Here is a 19944-nt window from a genome sequence, read left to right on the forward strand (position 1 = left end):
TAAATAATATAAAGAAGGGATATTGACATACAGTTCATGTTTACAAACAATATTTAACAGTTTCAGTCTGATTTAAAAAGCTCTAAGCTTTGAGAATAGGAATGTGATTTGAAATATACTTTTAATTTGATATAACTTAGTATAAATTTTCTTTGAAAATATTCTTAACCTATCAGATTTCATATTTTAATCCTAAAAAACTAATTTTTGTTATAATTTTTGTTATTTGAATAAGGACAACAGCCTTTTTCTAATGTTAGAAATTTCATAGATGTGAGCACATTTTAAGAGAAAACTAATCACTCTGAAGTAGATTGTTATTCTTTTAATATTGGTATGCCTACAAAATATTCTTAACTATCACAAAAGTAGGAAAAAGTACTGGTGAAGCTTTTGGTTCTATATGTATTTATCTGCCATCAGTATAGCTTTGACTTTAAAAGATTTTATTTATTCATTTATTTGTCAGAGAGAGAGAGAGAGCAAGAGCGTGTGCACAGGCCGGCAGAGTGGCAGGCAGAGGCGGAGAGAGAAGCAGGCTCTCTGCCAAGCAAGGAGCCCGATGCGGGACTCGATGCCAAAACGCTGGGATCATGACCTGAGCCAAAGGCAGCGGCTAAACCGCCACCCAGGCGTCCCAGTATAGCTTTGACTTTGAAAAATTTTTTTATATAAAGTAAAAAAGGGCAGGTGCTATATACTTAATAATGTTTAGTATTTTGTTTTGTAAATGATGAAGTCTAAAAGTTACTTACTGATTTGATACAGATTTGGATTGCATTTCACCACTACCTTCATTTCTCTTATTAACTTAGGGCTGGTTAGAGCCCAGCCAGGGCTCTTCTAACAAGTTGAGTTTGGGTTTCTCCAGTAAGGAGTACCCTCTCTATAATTTAAAATATTTAAGATGGCTTTTTATTATGCCCATTATGTAGCTAGTGCTAATTACTTTATTTGTATATGGATATCTGAGCTCATATTAATAACTCAGGATATTTGGCAAGTATTATAATTGACTAGACAGAAAACGTGAATTAAAACTAATTTTTAAAACTGTTTCAAATTCTGTATTCACTGTTGTTAAGGAGTTGATTTATTGGTGGACCAGCCATTTACCCTTGACATCTTGACATCTCTAGTGGAGCTAACACGCTTTGAGACTTTAACTCCACGGTTTTCAGCTACTGTTCCTCCATGCTGGGTAGAAGTTCAACAAGAACAGCAGCAAAGGAGGCATCCTCAACACTTGCATCAGCAACACCATGGAGATGCTGCTCAGCATACTAGAACTTGGAAACTACAGACTGACGGGTAAGATACTCTTCTAAGGTATTTGATTTTAAGTCCATGTTATGTATTTGTTAGAAACAATGTAGAATTCTTAGATACAGTATTGTTTCTCTTAACTTTGCATATTAATAACTGTTCCTTTGTCACCTCAATTTTGGAGATTTCTGTATTCTTAGTTATAGGATAAAATAGAATAACCTGCCATTGCAGTTAGTTTGGGCATTCAGCCCACAGGTTCATTTAACAGACGTTTATTTAAAAAATTTAAATTGAATTAATATAGAGTGTTATTAATTTCAGAGGTCGAGTTCAGTGATTCCTCAGTCTTCTATGATAGCAGTGCTTATCACATCACATGCCCTCCTTAATGTCCATCCCCTAATTATCACACCCCCCTATTTTGTTGTTGTTGTTTTTTAAGATTTTATTTATTTGATAGAGAGCAAGAGTACAGGAAGGGGGATCGGCAGACAGAGGGAGGAGCAGGTGACCTCCTGAGGGAGGAGCCCAATGTGGGACTCGATCCCAGAACCCTGAAATCATGACCTGAGCCGAAAGTAGACGCTTAACTGCTGAGCCACCCAGGCGTTCCTAGTTGTTGTTGTTGTTGTTGTTGTTGTTTTTTAAGGTTTTATTTATTTGATAGAAAGCATAAGCAGAGAGAGAAGCAGGCTCCACACTGAGCAGGGAGCCAAATGTGGGGTTCAACTCCAGGACCCTGGAATCGTGATCTGAGTTGAAGGCAGACACTTAACTGAGCCAACCAGGCACCCCTTTACAGATATTTATTTTTTTATTTTTTTTATTTTTTTATTTTTTTAAAGATTTTATTTATTTATTTCACAGAGAGAGATCACAAGTAGATGGAGAGGCAGGCAGAGAGAGAGAGAGAGAGAGGGAAGCAGGCTCCCTGCCCAGCAGAGAGCCCGATGCGGGACTCGATCCCAGGATCCCGAGATCATGACCTGAGCCGAAGGCAGCGGCTTTAACCCACTGAGCCACCCAGGCGCCCCCCCCTTTACAGATATTTAAATAGTGGTTTTGTGCAGGCACCTGTAGGCACTAGTAATATAGCTGTCACTGGAATTTACAATATTTTGGGGATAGACAGTAAGCCAATATGCCATGTAGTCATAAAAGTTATAAAATATGATAAAACAATATGGTGTCAGAGTAGTTGCTGGGTATGTACCTGTGTGCAAGGGTGAGACAGAGAGAAAATGTGTATGATACTTCTAAGATTTTATTTATTTATTTGAGAGAGAGAGAAAGAGAGAGCAAGCATGAGCATGGGTAGGGGCAGAGGGAGAAGCAGACTCCCTGCTGAGCAAGGAGCCCGACACGGGGCTCTATCCTAAGACCTGGGGATCACACCTGAGCCAAAAGCAGATGCTTAACCGACTGAGCCACCCAGATGCCCCAGTATGGTACTTTCTCTGAAAGGGCCAAGAAGACCTCCATGAAGACATTAATTCTGAGGTAATAATAAGTACAAAGATTCTGAGGAGGATGTTGTATGATTTCTGGCGAGAGCAAGAAAACCAGTGATGCCGGAGTGGGTAAGGCTAGGGGAGAGTGGGAGGAGGCCAGGTCAAAAGAGGTAGCTGGTCACCAGAAGACAAGTGTCTTTATAGGCCATAGTGAGATTTTTATGTGGTATAAGATTAGGAAAATATTAAAGGGTTTTGGATACAGGAATAATTTTATATATTAGAAGGCTACGGTAGGACTACTGTGATGACAATAGATGATGAGTGGTTGTGTGTGTTGGAGGACAGTGATAGAAGTGAGGGTTCTAGTTTGGATACTATTACAGTTTATTGATGATAGTTTGGACTGTGCTGTCAGTTGTTGGAGGTAGTGAAAAGAGTGGTCAGATTTTGGATGTAATTTGGAGAAGAAAGAATAGTATATGCTGATGTATTGAACATCTGGCGTGAGAAGAGTCAAGGATGACTAAGGTTTTGGATTGAGCTGACTGAAAAAAATAAGAGTGTCTGTTTACTGAGATGGGAGTGGGCAATTAAGTTTGGCTTATGATAAATTGGAGATGTCTGGTAGACTTTTTTTTTTTTAAGATTTTATTTATTCATTTGGCGGAGATCACAAGCAGGCAGAGAGAGAGAGAGGGAATCAGGCTCCCCACTGAGCAGAGAACCCGACGTGGGGCTTAGTCCCAGGACCCTGGGATCATGACCCGAACCAAAGGCAGAGGCTTTAACCCACTGAGCCACCCGGGTGCCCCTCTGGTAGATATGTTTTTTTTTTTTTTTTTTTTAAAGATTTTATTTATTTATTTGACAGAGAGATCATAAGAAGGCAGAGAGGCAGGCAGAGAGAGAGGAAGGAAAGCAGGCTCCCTGTTGAGCAGGGAGCCCAATGCTGGGCTGATCCCAGGACCCTGGGATCATGACCTGAGCTGCAGGCAGAGGCTCCAACCCACTGAGCCACCCAGGTGCCCTGGTAGATATGTTTTAAAGAGATTTTATGTATTCATTTGATAGAGATGGCGAGACCAGGAAAACAAGCAGGGGGAGTCGGAGAGGGAAAGCAAGCTTCCCACTGAGCAGGGAGTCTGATGCAGGGCTGGATCCCAGAACCCTGGGATCACCACCCGAGCTGAAGGCAGATGCCCAGCGACTGACCACCCAGGCACCCTGTCTGGTAGACATTTGAATGAGTCTGGAAATTAGTGGAGTATGGTTTGGAGATTTTTATTTTTCTACCTTTATATAGAATTTAAAGTCAGAATAGACATGTTTAAGAAATAGAAGTTCTTACTTTAAAATGCAGATTCCTAGGATCCCACTCATAGATTTGGGCTAGGGCTCAGGAATCTGCAGATAATCACGCTAATAGTCCCTAATATCAGGCACAGCATTTATTGGAACGTTCAGTTCCCGAGATAGATTTCTAAGGTAAGATCAGTTATTTCCCTAAGTTTAACCTCTCTTTTGGAAGCTGATCCCATTGAGAAGCATTGAATTTTGTAGGAGGCTACAAATCAGAGTATGAAAAGTGTTATTAAGGATAATGTGGTTTTGGCCAAAGAAAGACTTTTGCTGTATTTAGCATTTTCCCCCTTATTTGACAGCAACAGCTGGGATGAGCATGTATTTGAATTGGTTCTACCTAAAGCTTGTATGGTTGGACATGTGGACTTCAAATTTGTTTTGAACTCAAACATCACCAATATTCCACAGATACAAGTGACACTGCTGAAAAATAAAGCTCCGGGCTTAGGGAAAGTCAATGGTAAGAATGAATCAAAATTTATATTTGAAGATTTTGCAGTTGATATCTTGAAAAAACTAATTTTCCAACTTGACTGTCTAGGTTTCATGTCCCTCCCTTGCCTCCCCCCTCCTCTCCACTCTCTCCTCCACCCATATACTTCTTTGCTCTACTTTTGGTAGTTTTACTTAGAAGAGTTAATTCTAGAGTATTTTAGAGGTTTTAGTAGCTCAGTATTATATAGAATTGCATAAACTGGAGTAATTTAATTTTGCTATTTAGGAAATTCAGTTGGTTCTCTTTTGAATTAGTTTCACTGTCATCATTCCTGGACATACACATTTTCTTCCTAAGAAGTTCTCCTAAGCAGAGACTTGACTGGGAAAAGAACTTTGTTAATGGAAGTCACATATTCTTTTAAGATCATTGGTAAAACCCAGCCTTTCGTGTAGTACAGAAACACACCCAGAAATACACCCAACTTTATTTACTTTTCTTACAAGTTCAGAATTTGATAATTCTGAGTTATTTAAATAGATTGTATACCTTTAGTATGTTGCGAACTAGACATACTCATCAGTGTTTTCTCCTTAAGAGCTTAATTTAAAAGGCTGGGGATAACTTCAGAGTAAAATGGCTGCTTTATATCAGGGAATAGAAACAGTGAAACCTGAAAAATTTCTGGTTTTCACAATACAGTTATATGTGTTTGTGTATATGTGTGTGTTTGTGTGTGTGGTCCATTCTTTTGAGTCATGGCAGATTCTGATTTAATTGGGCCTAGGGCTTAGACATTGGTATTTTAAAAATTTTGCAGGTGCTTATACTCTGCAGTCTAGGGTAAGAACTTCTAGTTTAGTTGCCAGCAAATTATTTCTCAGGTGAATATGTAGTACCATTTAAAGAGAGAGGAGTGTATGAAATGATTAAAGGAATCTAATTTTTTTTCTTCTTCTGACAACCATTTTGTAGCATCTGTGATAAAAATCACAGTAGTTCCCAATTTAACAGAAAATTTTAGAATTTCAGGCACATAAATTACTGATATTAAGCAAAATTAAGTTTACTAATATTTTTATCCTCTAGAAACAGCAGTAGATAGGCAGATCACCTTTCCTTTGTCTCCAGCTCTTAACATTGAAGTGGAACAAAATGGGAAACCGTCCCTGGTTGATTTGAATGAAGAAATGCAGCACATGGATGTAGAGGAATCACAGTGTGAGTTAAATTATAGAGCTGTTGTCCATGACAGTAAAAGGAGTAGTGATCCAAATGCATCATGTTGGGCAGAGATTTCCTTATGGCTTGCAAAAACTTGGTTTTAAAAACACAATTAAAAAATAACCTATAATTCTGCTTTGGCAATATGCTTTAACTTTCAGCTCATCTTTCTGAACACAGCTGCGCTAATACTCGCATTCTTTTTTTTTAATATCTTGGGATTTAAAATCATGTCATGGTTTTATATTTTTTGATGATCAAGGTGAATGTAAATAATATGGGAATGGAAAGCAACATATATCAGATATTTGAAAATATATCAGATCTTTGATTATAGTTCTTAGTATGATAGTGAATTCTTATTTGAACACATTCTAAGTATGGTATTTTGTGTGGTTGTATGGGATGGATATTTGCTTATTTCATATTTTTAAATTATAAACTAATTTAAAAGAAAATATGTATTTTTTTCTTTTTAGGTCTTAGATTATGTCCATTTTTAGAAGATCATAAAGAAGACATTCTGTGTGGACCAGTATGGCTTGCTAGTGGCCTTGATCTATCAGGGCATGCTGGGATGTTGACATTAACAAGCCCCAAACTTGTTAAAGGTAAAGTAACGTATTTTACAAAAGCAGAGTAAATAATACCACAATTAGAAAAATAGATTTTTTGGTTTCAAACTGATCTCAGAAAAGTAAGATTTTATTTTGTTTGGGACTTGCATGAACAGTTCCATCAGTGTCCTGGTAGCTGAGTTCATTTCCTCTCAGAAGTGACCGTATTTTTATGTGAAACTTCTCATACTACTTGCTGTGTTTTGGAGGTCTCAGGGCTTTTTTGAGAAGGCAATAAAAACAGTGAATATATAATAACTTAATGTGAAATCACAGAGCTTTTTTGAACCAGCTGACATGTTCTGGCATGGTTGGTTGGCTTTCCCATCAACTTAGAGTCCTGTGTCTTTAGTTGTATATTGTTAGAATATTTTCTCTTAAGAGGGTTTTTATAGAAGAGTTTTCATAATATCAGATGTAATTATTAGAGTGTCTAACATAAACACATTATAATTAGTGTATAAAAATAATAGGTTATTATGTAGAGGATTGCTGTCACAGTAGTAGGACTTTTATATATCAGCTTTTGTATCCCAGGGTAAATTTAAAAAGCCAACAAATGAAACACCTAGTTCCATTATGGAAGTTATTTTGGAGGTGGGTCGGATGTGCAGTTAGTTCTTCCTCAAACCAGGAAAATACCTGACCACCCTTATAACAATTATTTTAATTTGTATATATTCCCTTCATATTATGTCCACATTTACGTATTTACCTTTAGTTGCAGACACATGTACAAGTTTTATTGTGTTCTCTTGACTACACCTCATTCATTTATTAAGTTTATGAGATCCTTTAGTATGTTATGCTGCGTACTGGGGTATAGAAGTCAGCAAGATAAATAAAATTTCTCATATTGCTGAAAGTATAAGTTACTTTTGTTGAATGAGAATGTGAAACTTAAATTTGTATATGAAAATAATGATGTTGGTTTTGACAAAATGGAGGGTGCAAATAAAGGGCATGCATTTCCAAAGACTCAGTTTAAACGTATTAATTTTTCTAGCATTTACCAAGAATGATTTTTTTTTTCTTACCAAATTCTTTAAAAATCTTTGGAACCGGAGAAAATGATGGCTAAATTTTTAGACAAAAAGGATGATGTGGATCAAACAAGTTTGGAAAAAGAAAGCAGAGAGAGAGGGTCTTGTCAGGTAGTAGAGCATAGAAAAATAATACAGCAATAAGGAGAGTATAACAGTGCAATGCTAGCACAGTAGGCTGGCCAGTCACTGGGCAACAACAAAGGTAGTGTTTAGAATTAGAGAAAGATTTAAAACCTGCAAGGTACCAATAGGCTGATGGTTTACTGGTAAGTGTGTTAATTTGAGGGTATTTTTATAGTATATTTTACTTATGGATTGTGTGGTATGATCTTATTTTAGTTAAAAGAAAACAAAATGTTCTGGTGGTAATAACCAATATTTATTGAGTGCTGTCTTTGAGTCGGGCACACTTGTGTGTTAGTTGTCTTTGAGGTAGTTTCTGTTATTACTCCCATTTTACATTTGAAAGAACCAAACCACAGGAGATTGATTTATCACATGCTGATAAATGGCAGATCCCTTATTCAAATCCAGGTAGTGACTCCATAGCCTCTGCTTTGTCATCTGTTAATATCACAGTGCTTACGTACGCGTGTGTGCGAATATATGTGTGCATGCATAAAAAAACTAGATGGATTCACATGATGGTACCATTATTAGCTACAGATAGTGCCTTAAAGATAGTTTTTTTGTGTCTGTTTTTCTGTAGTTCACAAAATATCTGTTATTAAAATGAATAATTTCATTGGGGGAAAATATGCCAAATGTGTGTAACTATTAGTCAGAATTTTCTGTCTTACGGTGTTTGTACAACTCCTTTGCTTTTTGTTCTTTTGCTGCCAACATATGAAGGTTATTCAGTGATTATACTCAAACGGTATAATTTGAAAATCCCAATCAAGCGTAAAATTTCTTGTGGAATTAACTTGCTCTACGAAGATGAAAAACTGTTTGGTCTTTTGGTGATTAAGTTATTTTTCCCATTCTGTGCTGCTCCTCAGGTATGGCAGGAGGAAAATATCGTTCCTTTTTAATCCACGTCAAGGCAGTGAATGAAAGAGGAACAGATGAGATCTGTAATGGTGGCATACGCCCTGTAGTAAGACTTCCATCCCTAAAACACCAGAGTAACAAGGGTTATTCACTTGCTTCACTCCTGGCAAAAGTCGCAGCAGGCAAGGTATGAAGCTTTGTCATTTTGAACCACAACAATGCTGTTACAAACATTATGGATAAGATTTGACACGCAATTGGAAGTAGTATGACCCTTCATTGATTTTTCAGTAGACACTTGGTTTTGTTCATAATTTTTCTTTCCAGTGATTTTAAAAGTGTAATTAAGAATGTATTTCCCATTAACTGCAAGCAAATGTTTATAAAGTTATGCTTAGGAGAGAGTAATTGTTAGCAGATACTTCACTTTATAATTATTTTAGGCCATAATATTTATTTAGGTTTTAGAGTCTGTGTCTGTGTCTTTTACTGGTAACTCACCACCTTTTTTTTTTTTTTTAATTTGGAAGAATGCAGGAAGGGAAGCTGATAAATTCTATTTATTTGACAGAGAGAGAGATCACAAATAGGCAGAGAAAGAGATAAATTCTAATTCCAGGGTTGATTTTCTACAAGTAGCTGTGTACCATGCAGTCTCTGCATAATTGTCTGATCTTGGATTTTCCTGAACTCTGGAGATTTTTGTTTCTCTATCATCATTATAAGCAACAATAGCAATATCAGTAACACCAATCATCTTATATTTGTATAGGTCTTCCAATTTTTCAAGGACTTCTGTGTACTTTATCTGATTTAATCCTCAAAATAACTCTGAGGTAGGCAGAGCAGGTGCTACTATTGTCTCCATTTTTCATACTGAAAGTGAGTGAACCTTAGAGATTGGGGAACGGTCATATTTCATATTGCTTATAAGTGTTGTGGCTGGGACTTGGTCTCAGGACTTTGGCTTTCTAATCTTTAATTATTGGGTTATTGCCTTTAAAACAGTGACTTCGTTTTTTCCCCCGTTATAGTCTGGGGGAAGTTAGTCATTTACTGAATATAAGGGTATGTTTGATAGTCATAATTTATTTATTTTCTTTTTAAAGAACTTTAAATAGTAAATACTTTTTTAGTTTCATTTGTTTGTTCATTGAGTTATTTGATTTTATATGTTTAGGAAAAATCATCTAATGTTAAGAATGAAAATGCAGGTGGTGCCCGCAAATCTGAGAACCTCCGGGGCTGTGACTTACTGCAAGAGGTCTCAGTCACCATTCGAAGATTTAAGAAAACTTCAATTTCTAAAGAAAGGTAACCTCATTTCTTTCTCCTACTATTCTTATAGTCATAAATGTATGAAGGAAGAATTCTAGTAAATACACATGCATGAAATTTTTTAAGTCTTGAAAATTTTTGTTTGCTTTTCATTTTATTTAAAGTACTTGTAATCTCAGTGAAGGTATGAATTACCTTTCTACTTGATTGGTTTATCCCTGGTATATGTACAGTGCTTTGGAGTGTACCAGGAATATTGTATTCATACAAATTGTATTTATTTAAATAATGGTATTTGTAGAACAAGGAAAGGAATATAATTTGAAGTTTTATTCACTCTTTGTCAGAATATGTTATTAAACTTAATTTCTTTCTTTTTTTTTTTTAAGATTTATCAGAGGGAAAGTGCACATTGCGGGGTGGTGGGGTAGAGGCAGAAGGAGAAGTAGACTCCCTGCTGAGCAGGGAGACCCTTGTAGGACTTGATCCCAGGATCCTGGGATCATGGCCGGAGCCAAAGGCAGACGGTTAACTAGCTCTGAGCCACCTAGGCACCGCGAACTTAATTTCTTTTAAAACTTTGTCTAAACCAAGTATTGCTTATGTGCTCTTTTAAATCTTTTAATACCATAAGATTATGAGATTAACATGCCATTGTAATATTTAATTTTCAAAAATAATATTTTTAATTATGATAGTCATGATTCACAATAAAACATATGACCAACCAGGTTGTAATAGCTTTAGTCTAACTGTTCTAGTTTGGTTGTTAATGTATTTATATTTTCTTTTTTTAGAGTGCAACGATGTGCTATGTTACAGTTTTCAGAATTTCATGAGAAGCTTCTTAACACTCTTTGTAGAAAAGCAGATGATGGCCAAATCACAGAGCATGCCCAGAGCCTTGTGTTGGATACCCTTTGTTGGTTAGCTGGAGTACATTCGAATGGACCTGGAAGGTTAATAATTAAGATTTTACTTACTACAGATGATTGTCCTCTGGATGTTATAAATAGAAGTTCAAGATGAGTCTGAATGTCTGCTATTGTTTTGCAGTTCCAAAGAGGGAAACGAGAGCCTGCTTTCAAAAACACGAAAATGTCTTTCTGACATTGTGCGTGTCTGCTTCTTTGAGGCAGGACGAAGCATAGCCCATAAGTGTGCCCGATTTCTAGCCTTGTGCATTAGGTTGGTGTTTTTTTTTGTTGTTGTTGAAAGTCCAGTTTGAAGGTGCACTTGCAGTTCAGCAGGTGATGACTGTGTCTGTAGTGTAATTTGCTACTTGTTGAATGAATCTGTAACAAGAGGATTTTTAAAAGTTGATAAGGGTATTGAGATTCTAAGAAAGAATTTAAGGTTTTTAGGAGAAAATGTCATATTGTATAAGTTTTTTTTTTTTAAGATTGTTAAAAAGATTTTATTTATTAATATATTTATTTAGAGAGAAGCATCCATGAGTGGGGGAAGGGACAAAGGGAGAGGGAGAGACAGAATTTAAAGCAGACTCCCTGCTAAGTGCAGAGTCTGATGAAGGGCTTGATCTCACCACCCTGATATCATTAACTGAGCTGAAATCATGAGTTGAATGCTTAACTGACAGCCATCCAGGCACCCCTTAATGAAAGTAGTCTAAATAGGCTACTTTGCCTATTAGTAGTAGTTTGGGGAGTTTGATAAAGGGAGCCCTTCCTTCGGTTTTATTTTTATCTTCCCTATTTGTCTTTGGATTCTTGTCCTAAGGCCTTCTTCCCTCTTACATGACAGTCTTACCAGGCTTATTTGTAATATCGTGCAGACCTTTTTCTAGATCCTGAGACTTAAACCATCTAGTAAATGTTTAAAAAAACTGATAATTAGTGTTGAGTATATGTACTTACTAGCCCTTTTTTGGTTAAGAAAACCGTTACAAAGATCCTTAGTATAATCAGTCTCTGTTATCTTTCTGTGTGTATATAGAGCTTTAGGGCAAATTTTTCTTGTACTCTCTTTGAATACATTTTAAAGGGTTTTCTTAGCTACTACTACACCATGTTTAGGATTGACTTTATATATTGAGTGATATATTCACATATATTTTTTTAAATTTTTTCAGTAATGGCAAATGTGACCCATGTCAACCAGGATTTGGATCTGTTCTGTTGAAGGCCTTACTTGATAATATGTCATTTTTACCCGCAGCAGCAACTGGTGGTATGTGAAATTAGTTTAATCACAAATAGCAGTAGTCATAGGAAATATCTCACAATATATTCAGCATTATTTAGTAAGTATTTTTTTCCTTGGTTATTCTCCTTTTTTCTAAGGAGTTAATAAATTGTGATTTATCAGATGGGCAGATATTCTGTTCAGTAGTACTGCTTGGAAAAGGTGGGAGAGTTAAGTAAATAGCAAGTCCTCTTACTCATATATTTTCTATATTTCATTAAAATTATTGAGCTGTTTGTTCACTGACTGACTATAGATCAGATACCATACATTTGTTAAAATTCCAGCAAGTGCCAGAGAGATGACATAAGTAGAATGCTCCATGCACGTATTATGTGTGATTGGTAGGCACTTTGGCAAACTAGAACTCTCTAGAAGGGGCCAGTAGGTTTTTTCAGCACCTGAAGACTATAGAAATAGCATTCAAGAGTGAATGTGGTATTAAATAAAAGGAAGGAATGTAGTTATCAAGTAACACTTTACAAAGTAGTCCCCTAAAATAGCACATATATGAAGTAATGACTATTTTAAAAATAATTAAAAATATTCTTAATACTGTTTTGTTGTTACTATAAAGAGCTACTAATTTGTCCTTCTTAACTGTTGTTATCTTTCTGTAGACATTTCTTACAGTCTTTTGTTTAACAAATAATGAATTTTATTCAACAAGGATTATATATTTCACAAGGATTTGATCTTTATGGTATTGTAGAAAAAGAGCCTACTCAAAGTTAGTTGATAAATGGTTATTTTAATATCTTAATTTGGATAAAGAATCTGTTTATATTTACCTTGGACATAAATTGAGTGGAGCTATTAACTCTGTGTTATATAGAGTAGAATATTTTGGACCCAATTGCTTACTCTAATAGTCTTGGAATTTAAAATAGTTTTTTTGAGAATATTTTTAGAGGTAGGATGCTTAAATTCTGGGGGGTACTTAGTACTTTGAGGTCTCCTATTTTATTAAAGTCTTAAAATACATCATGATGGTCGTCTTTTAACCGTGTTGGTTTGTATCTGACTGGCAGTAGAGCGTAGCTATGCTCACTTGCCAGTGTGTTATTTGTACGTCATAGCCATCCATTGTTTTTGAAAATTTCAGTATGAACCAAACAGTATTTCAGGAAGGATGGCTTGGAAGACCTGACACATCTATACTTTTCCACCTATTCTAAAATGTCCCTCTGAGTCATATCAAGTTACTGAAAACCTAAATGACTAGATTGACTTATATACTCCTTAAAAATATATATTTCAAATTCTCTATCACTGTCCTCTTAGTGTCCTCTAAGGAATTGGTGCATTCTTTATAAGTTGTTTTGTAAGGGGACTTACTGATAAATATGTAATCTGAAGTTCTTTTAGAGAACAATGAGAAAAAGAAACATTGATTTGTTTTTGTTGTTTTCAGGTTCTGTCTATTGGTATTTTGTCTTACTAAATTATGTTAAAGATGAAGATTTGGCTGGGTGCAGTACATCTTGTGCATCTCTGCTGACTGCTGTGTCCAAACAGTTACAGGACAGACTAACACCATTGGAAGCTTTACTTCAGACAAGGTATTTTCATATACGTAATGACTAATAGTGGGCCTTTCAGGTTATGATACCAGCTTTGCACTGAACTCTCTATGTATTTGCTTGCAAAAATAAATTATGCATTTCCTTTTTCTAAATATTAGCCTAAAGTTTTCTTTCCCTCTATTTTCTCTGAAATAATTCCTTTTAACAGTTTTGAAGATCCTGAAAATGGTTATTCAGAGGGCTAATTATGTTAAAGTACTTAAAAGTGGTATTTCTTGCTAAGAAGAAGCAGTTAAGATAATTTGTTTCTCAGATGAAACCAGAGAGGGATACAAACCATAAGAGACTCTTAATCTCAGGAAACAAACTGAGGGTTGCTGGAAGGGAGTGGGGTGGAGGGATGGGGTGGCTGGTGGGGGACATTGGAGAGGGTATGTGCTATGGTGAGAAAAAATTAAAAGACAAAAAGAAAGATAATTTGTTTCTCTGTTGTTTGAATTTTGTGGTTGGAGTTATGTAAATCACTTACTGGTCTTAACCAGTATTCTTCATCTGCTGGTTGATTTTTCTAAAACTTTAACATAATGTAACAAATAGCTGAAGGTTAGATTTGAGTTCTTGCCTAATCTTCAGTGTTGGAAGTGTTCTTCTATTTAACATGGTGATTTTTACATCACCATGATCTAAAAGATCACCAAGATGAGAAATCTTGATCTTGATAAAAATTTTACTCAAAGCTGTATTTTCTACTACTACTAGTCCTAGTACTGTATTTTCTACTGAGTCTGTGTAATTAATGGTGGAGTTGAGGGAAGGGTGTTTCGTTATCTTTCCCTTGCTTCAATCTGCAGTTGAAGATGCAGTCTTGGTTCATTACCTACCAGTTTATTAGAGTCACATTTGTTGAGTCTCTGGGCCACATCTTTTAGAGTATAGGTTTCTGCGGAACACAACTGAAATTCACTGAATTTAGTGATGTAAATCTGGTTAGTGTTTCCTTTTGCCCTGTGTTAAACTTCTTTCAAGACTAAGTAAATAGGTAATTTGTTAATTAGACGGCTGACAGGAAAATTGTTAGGACATTATTTTATTTTTCAGATATGGATTATATAGCTCACCATTTGATCCAGTCCTTTTTGATTTGGAGATGAGCGGTTCTTCTTGTAAAAATATATACAACAGCAGCATTGGTGTCCAGTCAGATGAAATTGATTTGTCAGATGTCCTTTCAGGTAGTAACATCTTTTCTTAAAGGAATTTCTGAATTTTATATATGTGGTTTAAGCTACCATTAACTTAAGAGATTGTAGTTACTATGTTCTGTCTTTAACAACTACAGTTCTTCAGAACTTAACCTTAACATCTGTGAGTCATGAAACTGTTTGCCTTCATTTCATAATTTCTCCCTCAAAAAAAAAATGAAGTTATTTTTGGAAGGATTGCAAACTTGGTTTTTTGCTTGTTTGTTTTTTTTTTTTGTCTGTTTCATTGCATGTCAGTATAGCTTTAATGTTCCTAAGAAACATTAACATTTGATTATTTATTGTAGCCTTTTCCGTTTTATTTGGTGTGCCTTTGATGTCCACAAAATCAAAGAATGTTTTATTTCATATTTCAGAAAATAAAATGAGTATGTATTTATTATAATAAGTAAAGATGGAGAAAGAAAAAATTTTCTGTATCTGCTAGCATACTCGGTTAAACTCTGTACAGTGTTACATGTATTCTTGTCTACATTTCTCAAAGAATATGCTTTTAAGATTGAATGTATAACCATTTCAGGTGCTATGATTTGGTGTTTATCTAGCTTTGTTAATGAAAACAATGACCGTTATTATCTTCCATCTTACTGAACTTACTATAAGTGTTGCCGTAAGCCACAATGTTAGGATTTTGGGTAAACATAATAAAATAATTATCGCATTAAATATAAGTAAGTTGGGGGAGTTAATTTCGGTTTGTTTGTCCCTCGCTCCCTCCCTCCCTTCTTTTCCTTTCTGTTTCCCTCCCTCCCACGCACCTACTTTCCTTCCTTCCTTCCTTCCTTCCTTCCTTTTCTTTTCTTTTCTTTTCTCTCTCTCTCTTTCTCTCTTTCTTATTTATTTGACAGAGAGAGAGAGACAACCAGAGAGAGAACACAAGCAGAGGGAGAGGGAGCAACAGGCTTCCAGCAGAGCAGGGAGCCTGATGCAGGGCTCAGTCCCGGGACCCTGGGATCATGACCTGAGCTGAAAGTGGACACTTAACGACTGAGCCACGCAGGCACCGCTTCAGTTTCTTTTACTTGAAAGTAAATTATGGGGGCACCTGAGTTGCTCAGTGGGTTAAGCCTTTGCCTTTGGTTCAGGTCATGATCTCAGGGTTCTGGGATCGAGCCCCACGTTGGGCTATCTGCTCAGTAGGGAGCCTGCTTCCCCTACCCCACGCCCCTGCCTCTCTGCCTACTTATGATCTTTCTCTCTGTCAAATAAATAAATAAAATTTAAAAAGAATAAAGTAAATTAGGAATTGTGAAAAAAGCAACAGAGAAAAATCAAATACAGAAATACAAATAAAATGTAAAGTGCCTTAATTACAACCTTTCCATCCTTACATTACCTTTGTTAACAGGATGTTTAGCGGTTTAGACTTGTTTGCTTCACATGTTCTTGAATATTTTTAATGGATGAGATCAGAGTATCTACTTACTGATCTGTTACTTACTTTTTTTTTAAAATATTTTATTTATTTATTCATTCGACAGAGAGAGATCACAAGTAGGCAGAGAGGCAGGCAGACAGAGAGAGAGGAGGAAGCAGGCTCCCTGCTTAGCACAGAGCCCGATGCGGGACTCGATCCCAGGACCCTGAGATCATGACCTGAGCCGAAGGCAGCGGCTTAACCCACTGAGCCACCCAGGCGCCCTGTTACTTACTTTTTAATGTCTTATTTTATGGTGGGTATACGTTACCTCCTCTCTTTGATAACTTGGGCTCTGCCTCCTTTATGCTGATCTCTCTGTCCAAGTCACCTTCAATTTATGAGTGGAACTCAGAGGAGAGGTTAGAACTAGATATATAGATGCCTTCTGCATACCTTGTGTTACAGTGAAATTCATTGTGGAGAAAGTGTAAGGAAAAGACCATAAAGCTCAAGTCAGGCCAAGGAGTTAAAATACACAAGAGCAGCACATTCAGTAAAGAAGCAACTTAAAAATCATGACATAAGTCTCCATCCAAATGTCATTTTACTTCTCACCATTAATCCTTGCATGGTGTCCCTTTTCTCAGTTAATGGCATCACTGGCACAAATCAGGTATCTGAGTGTCATTCTTGATACCTCTTTCTCAGCCTCCACATTGAGCTGTTGGCAGATCCTATCCTTTTTTACACCATCATGTATTTCAAATGTATTCTCTTACCTCCCGTGATCACATAATTACTGCAAAGCCAGTCATTTTGAATCTGGACTACAGTAATAGCGTTCTAACTGGTCTTTCTGCATTGCTCTTGCCTCACTTGAGTACATTCTTTATATTGCACTGAGTGCCATTATTAAGTTTTGAACCTGTCGATACTCATCTTGAACATATTCTGTAATGAAATGGGAAATAGGCATGAAGCACTTTCACGGCATACTGAAGTACCATGGTTGTTTTAGGGAAACACACTTGGGCATTTTGAGTTACAAGCTGAACTAGCTACTTATTTTATGGAACACCATTTTTATTGCAATAATGACTGATCTGCAAAAAGTTTTTTCATACTTGATTGCTTGCTGTAGGTATTTTTTAACAAATGAATAGAAAAAGCCTATTAGTATCCATGTAATTGATAGTATTTCTTGCTATTAAAAGAGCTTTTAGGCAAAAATTAGAATTTTAGGGGCACCTGGGTGGCTCAGTTCGTTAAGCCTCTGCCTTCGGCTCAGGTCATTGTCTCATGGTCCTGTGATCAAGCTTGGCATCGGGCTTTCTGCTTGGCGGGGAGCCTCTTTCCTCCTGTCTCTCTGTTTGCCTCTCTGCCTACTTGTGATCTCTGTCAAATAAATAAATAAAATCTTAGCAAAAAAATTAGAATTTTAGAAACCTTGTATCATCCAGTGAGCTTGATAACTACTCAGTATATAACTTTTTTTTTTTTTTTTTTTTTGACAGAGAGAAATCACAAGTAGTTGGAGAGGCAGGCAGAGAGAGAGAGAGGAGGAAGCAGGCTCCCTGCTGAGCAGAGAGCCCCATGCAGGACTCGATCCCAGGACCCTGAGATCATGACCTGAGCCGAAGGCAGCGGCTTAACCCACTGAGCCACCCAGGCGCCCCAGTATATAACTTTTTGATGGCCTGTGTTGAAACTGCTGAATATAATTTTCTGATGGCCTATGTTGGTATTACTGAATATCATTTTCTGATATATATAATGGAGTGTGTTAACATATGTATACAGCGGTCAACCAATATTTTCCAAGTGGATAAGAGATTCCTTAAAAGTACAGGAAATCCAATTAATATTAACACTATAGAGATTGAGGAGTTCATCAGTAAGATTTCAGAGACCAGGGATGCCTGGATGGTTCAGTCACTTAAGCGTCCAACTCTTGGTCTCAGCTCTGGTCCTGATCTCAGTGTTGTGAGTTCAAGCCTTTTAGTGGCTTAAACTGTGTGTGGAGCCTCCTTAAAAAAAGAAAAAAAAAAATCAGATACCACTTTACAAATAATCTTCAAAAAAAAAAAAAATTACCACTTGCCAAGGATTTTGAATATGTAAGACTATTAAAATACTCCTTTTCCAACTACACATCTATGATAGGCCAGATTTTTCTGTAAAGCTCTACCAAAACAACATCCTGCAACACACTGAGTATGGAGACAGGTAAGACAATAAAACTATCCTCTTTGATAAGCCAGATTTTAAGGAATTTTGCAAAAAATGTAAAACATTGCCACTCTCATAAAGTTATTTTTGTCTGAAGACTGTTATTTTTCATCAGAGTATACTATTTTTAGCTAATGAATGTATTATTATTATTACATAAGTTAATGTTTAAAATATTCTCATCGTAAGATTTCTGCTATGTTGAATATCTATATTTATGTATATCTATATCTACCTATCTGTCTATACAACCAACATAGATGAAAGTTCTTTAAGAGTTCTTAATCATTTTAAAGATACATAGAGCAGTGTTTGGATTGACCAATATTCCTCCAGCCACCTCGTTTCTTTAGTTCCTTTAATGTGCCGTATTTCTTTGTACTGGAGAGATTTCACTCATGTTGTTTCCTTTGTCAGGTTTTCCTTGCCTGGAATAAATACATAAAAATGTCATTCTTCCCATAAATCTCATCACCTCATCATGAAAGTATTTTTTTACTCCTCTACTTAGACTGATTTCCCTTGGATTTATTAGTCTTCTGAATCTTCTTTTAAGTAAAACGTAGCACTTTTTTTTTTAAGTTTTTATTTAAATTCCAGTTAGTTAACATATACCGTAATAACAGTTTCAGATGTACAATTTAGTGACTCGACACTTTAATACAATATCTGGTGCACATCACAAAAGTGCCCTCCTTGATACCCAGCACCTATTTAACCCATCCCCCCTGCCATTTCCCATATGGTAATGTTGTTCTCTTAGAGTCTTATTTCTAGGTTTGCCTTTCTCTTTTCCCCTATGATCATTTGCTTTGTTTCTTAAATTCCGCATGAGTGAAATCATGGTATGTGTCTTTCTCTGACTGACTTCACTTAACATAATACTCTCTTGCTCCATCCTTGTCATTGCAGATGGCAGGATCCTATTCTTTTTTAAGGCTGAGTAATATTCCATTGTACACACCATATCTTCTTTATCCATATCAGTCGGTGGACATTTGAGATCTTTCCATAATTTGGCTGTTGTAGATAATCTGCTGTAGACATTGGGATGTGTGTATCCCTTTGTATTAGTAATTTTGTATTCTTTGGGTAAAGACTTAGTAGTGCAAATAATAGATTGTAGGGTAAACACCGTTTTTTAAAGTTCAGTTGTATGATTAATTGTTTAGTGCCAGTAACCTATAACACAGAGTAGGTGTTTAATGAGAACTGGAGCCTATCCTTTTCTCATGTATTTCCCATGTCTAGTATTAAATGCTTAGTAAATACTTTTTTCTTTTTTTTTTAAACATGTCAGGTCCTATGTTGCGCACCAATGAAATGTTGGAGAACAGGGTTATGACAATTTAGTCTAACATTTAATTTAGTCCTTCAGATGTTGATTGTTTTTGTATCTCCCCATTCCATCTTTGGTTTCTGTTTAATTTTATCTGTTAAAGAATTATGCTTAAAGCAGTGCTAATTCCAGAAAATTTGGACAGCACTGAAAATAACCCTTTTCCCCCATAACACATAACACTTTTAATTCTTTTGTGTCCTCCTGTCTTATTGTCTTGCTGTGGTTTTATTGTTCACATAGTTGTGATTATGTGAATTATTTTATTTTAATTTTTTTCCAACTACATGTGCTAACTTAAACTATAGTTGATCATTCAATAACATGAATTTGAACTGTGCAGT

The 19944-nt window shown here is 36.1% G+C and overlaps 1 protein-coding gene across 8 annotated transcripts in view; it reads left to right on the forward strand.

The window, feature by feature from the left end:
* BIRC6 (baculoviral IAP repeat containing 6) overlaps window positions 1-19944 on the forward strand; it is a 225714-nt gene that overhangs the window by 67981 nt on the left and 137789 nt on the right. For 5 of the 8 annotated variants that reach the window (XR_009405279.1, XM_059405398.1, XM_059405400.1 and 2 more), the window contains exons 12-22: window positions 1086-1311; window positions 4385-4545; window positions 5611-5742; window positions 6225-6356; window positions 8410-8588; window positions 9582-9715; window positions 10477-10638; window positions 10736-10867; window positions 11772-11869; window positions 13299-13446; window positions 14509-14642. Coding sequence is in view for 7 of the 8 variants with exons in the window: in XM_059405398.1 (XP_059261381.1) it covers window positions 1086-1311; window positions 4385-4545; window positions 5611-5742; window positions 6225-6356; window positions 8410-8588; window positions 9582-9715; window positions 10477-10638; window positions 10736-10867; window positions 11772-11869; window positions 13299-13446; window positions 14509-14642 (1638 nt within the window). In the remaining variant the exon portion in view is untranslated. The remainder of the gene's footprint in view (window positions 1-1085; window positions 1312-4384; window positions 4546-5610; window positions 5743-6224; window positions 6357-8409; window positions 8589-9581; window positions 9716-10476; window positions 10639-10735; window positions 10868-11771; window positions 11870-13298; window positions 13447-14508; window positions 14643-19944) is intronic. The other 3 variants (XM_059405401.1, XM_059405402.1, XM_059405404.1) reach the window with 2 other exon arrangements.

The sequence above is a fragment of the Mustela nigripes genome, chromosome 7 (genome assembly GCF_022355385.1).
Source record: "Mustela nigripes isolate SB6536 chromosome 7, MUSNIG.SB6536, whole genome shotgun sequence".
Taxonomy (NCBI): Eukaryota; Metazoa; Chordata; class Mammalia; order Carnivora; family Mustelidae; genus Mustela; species Mustela nigripes.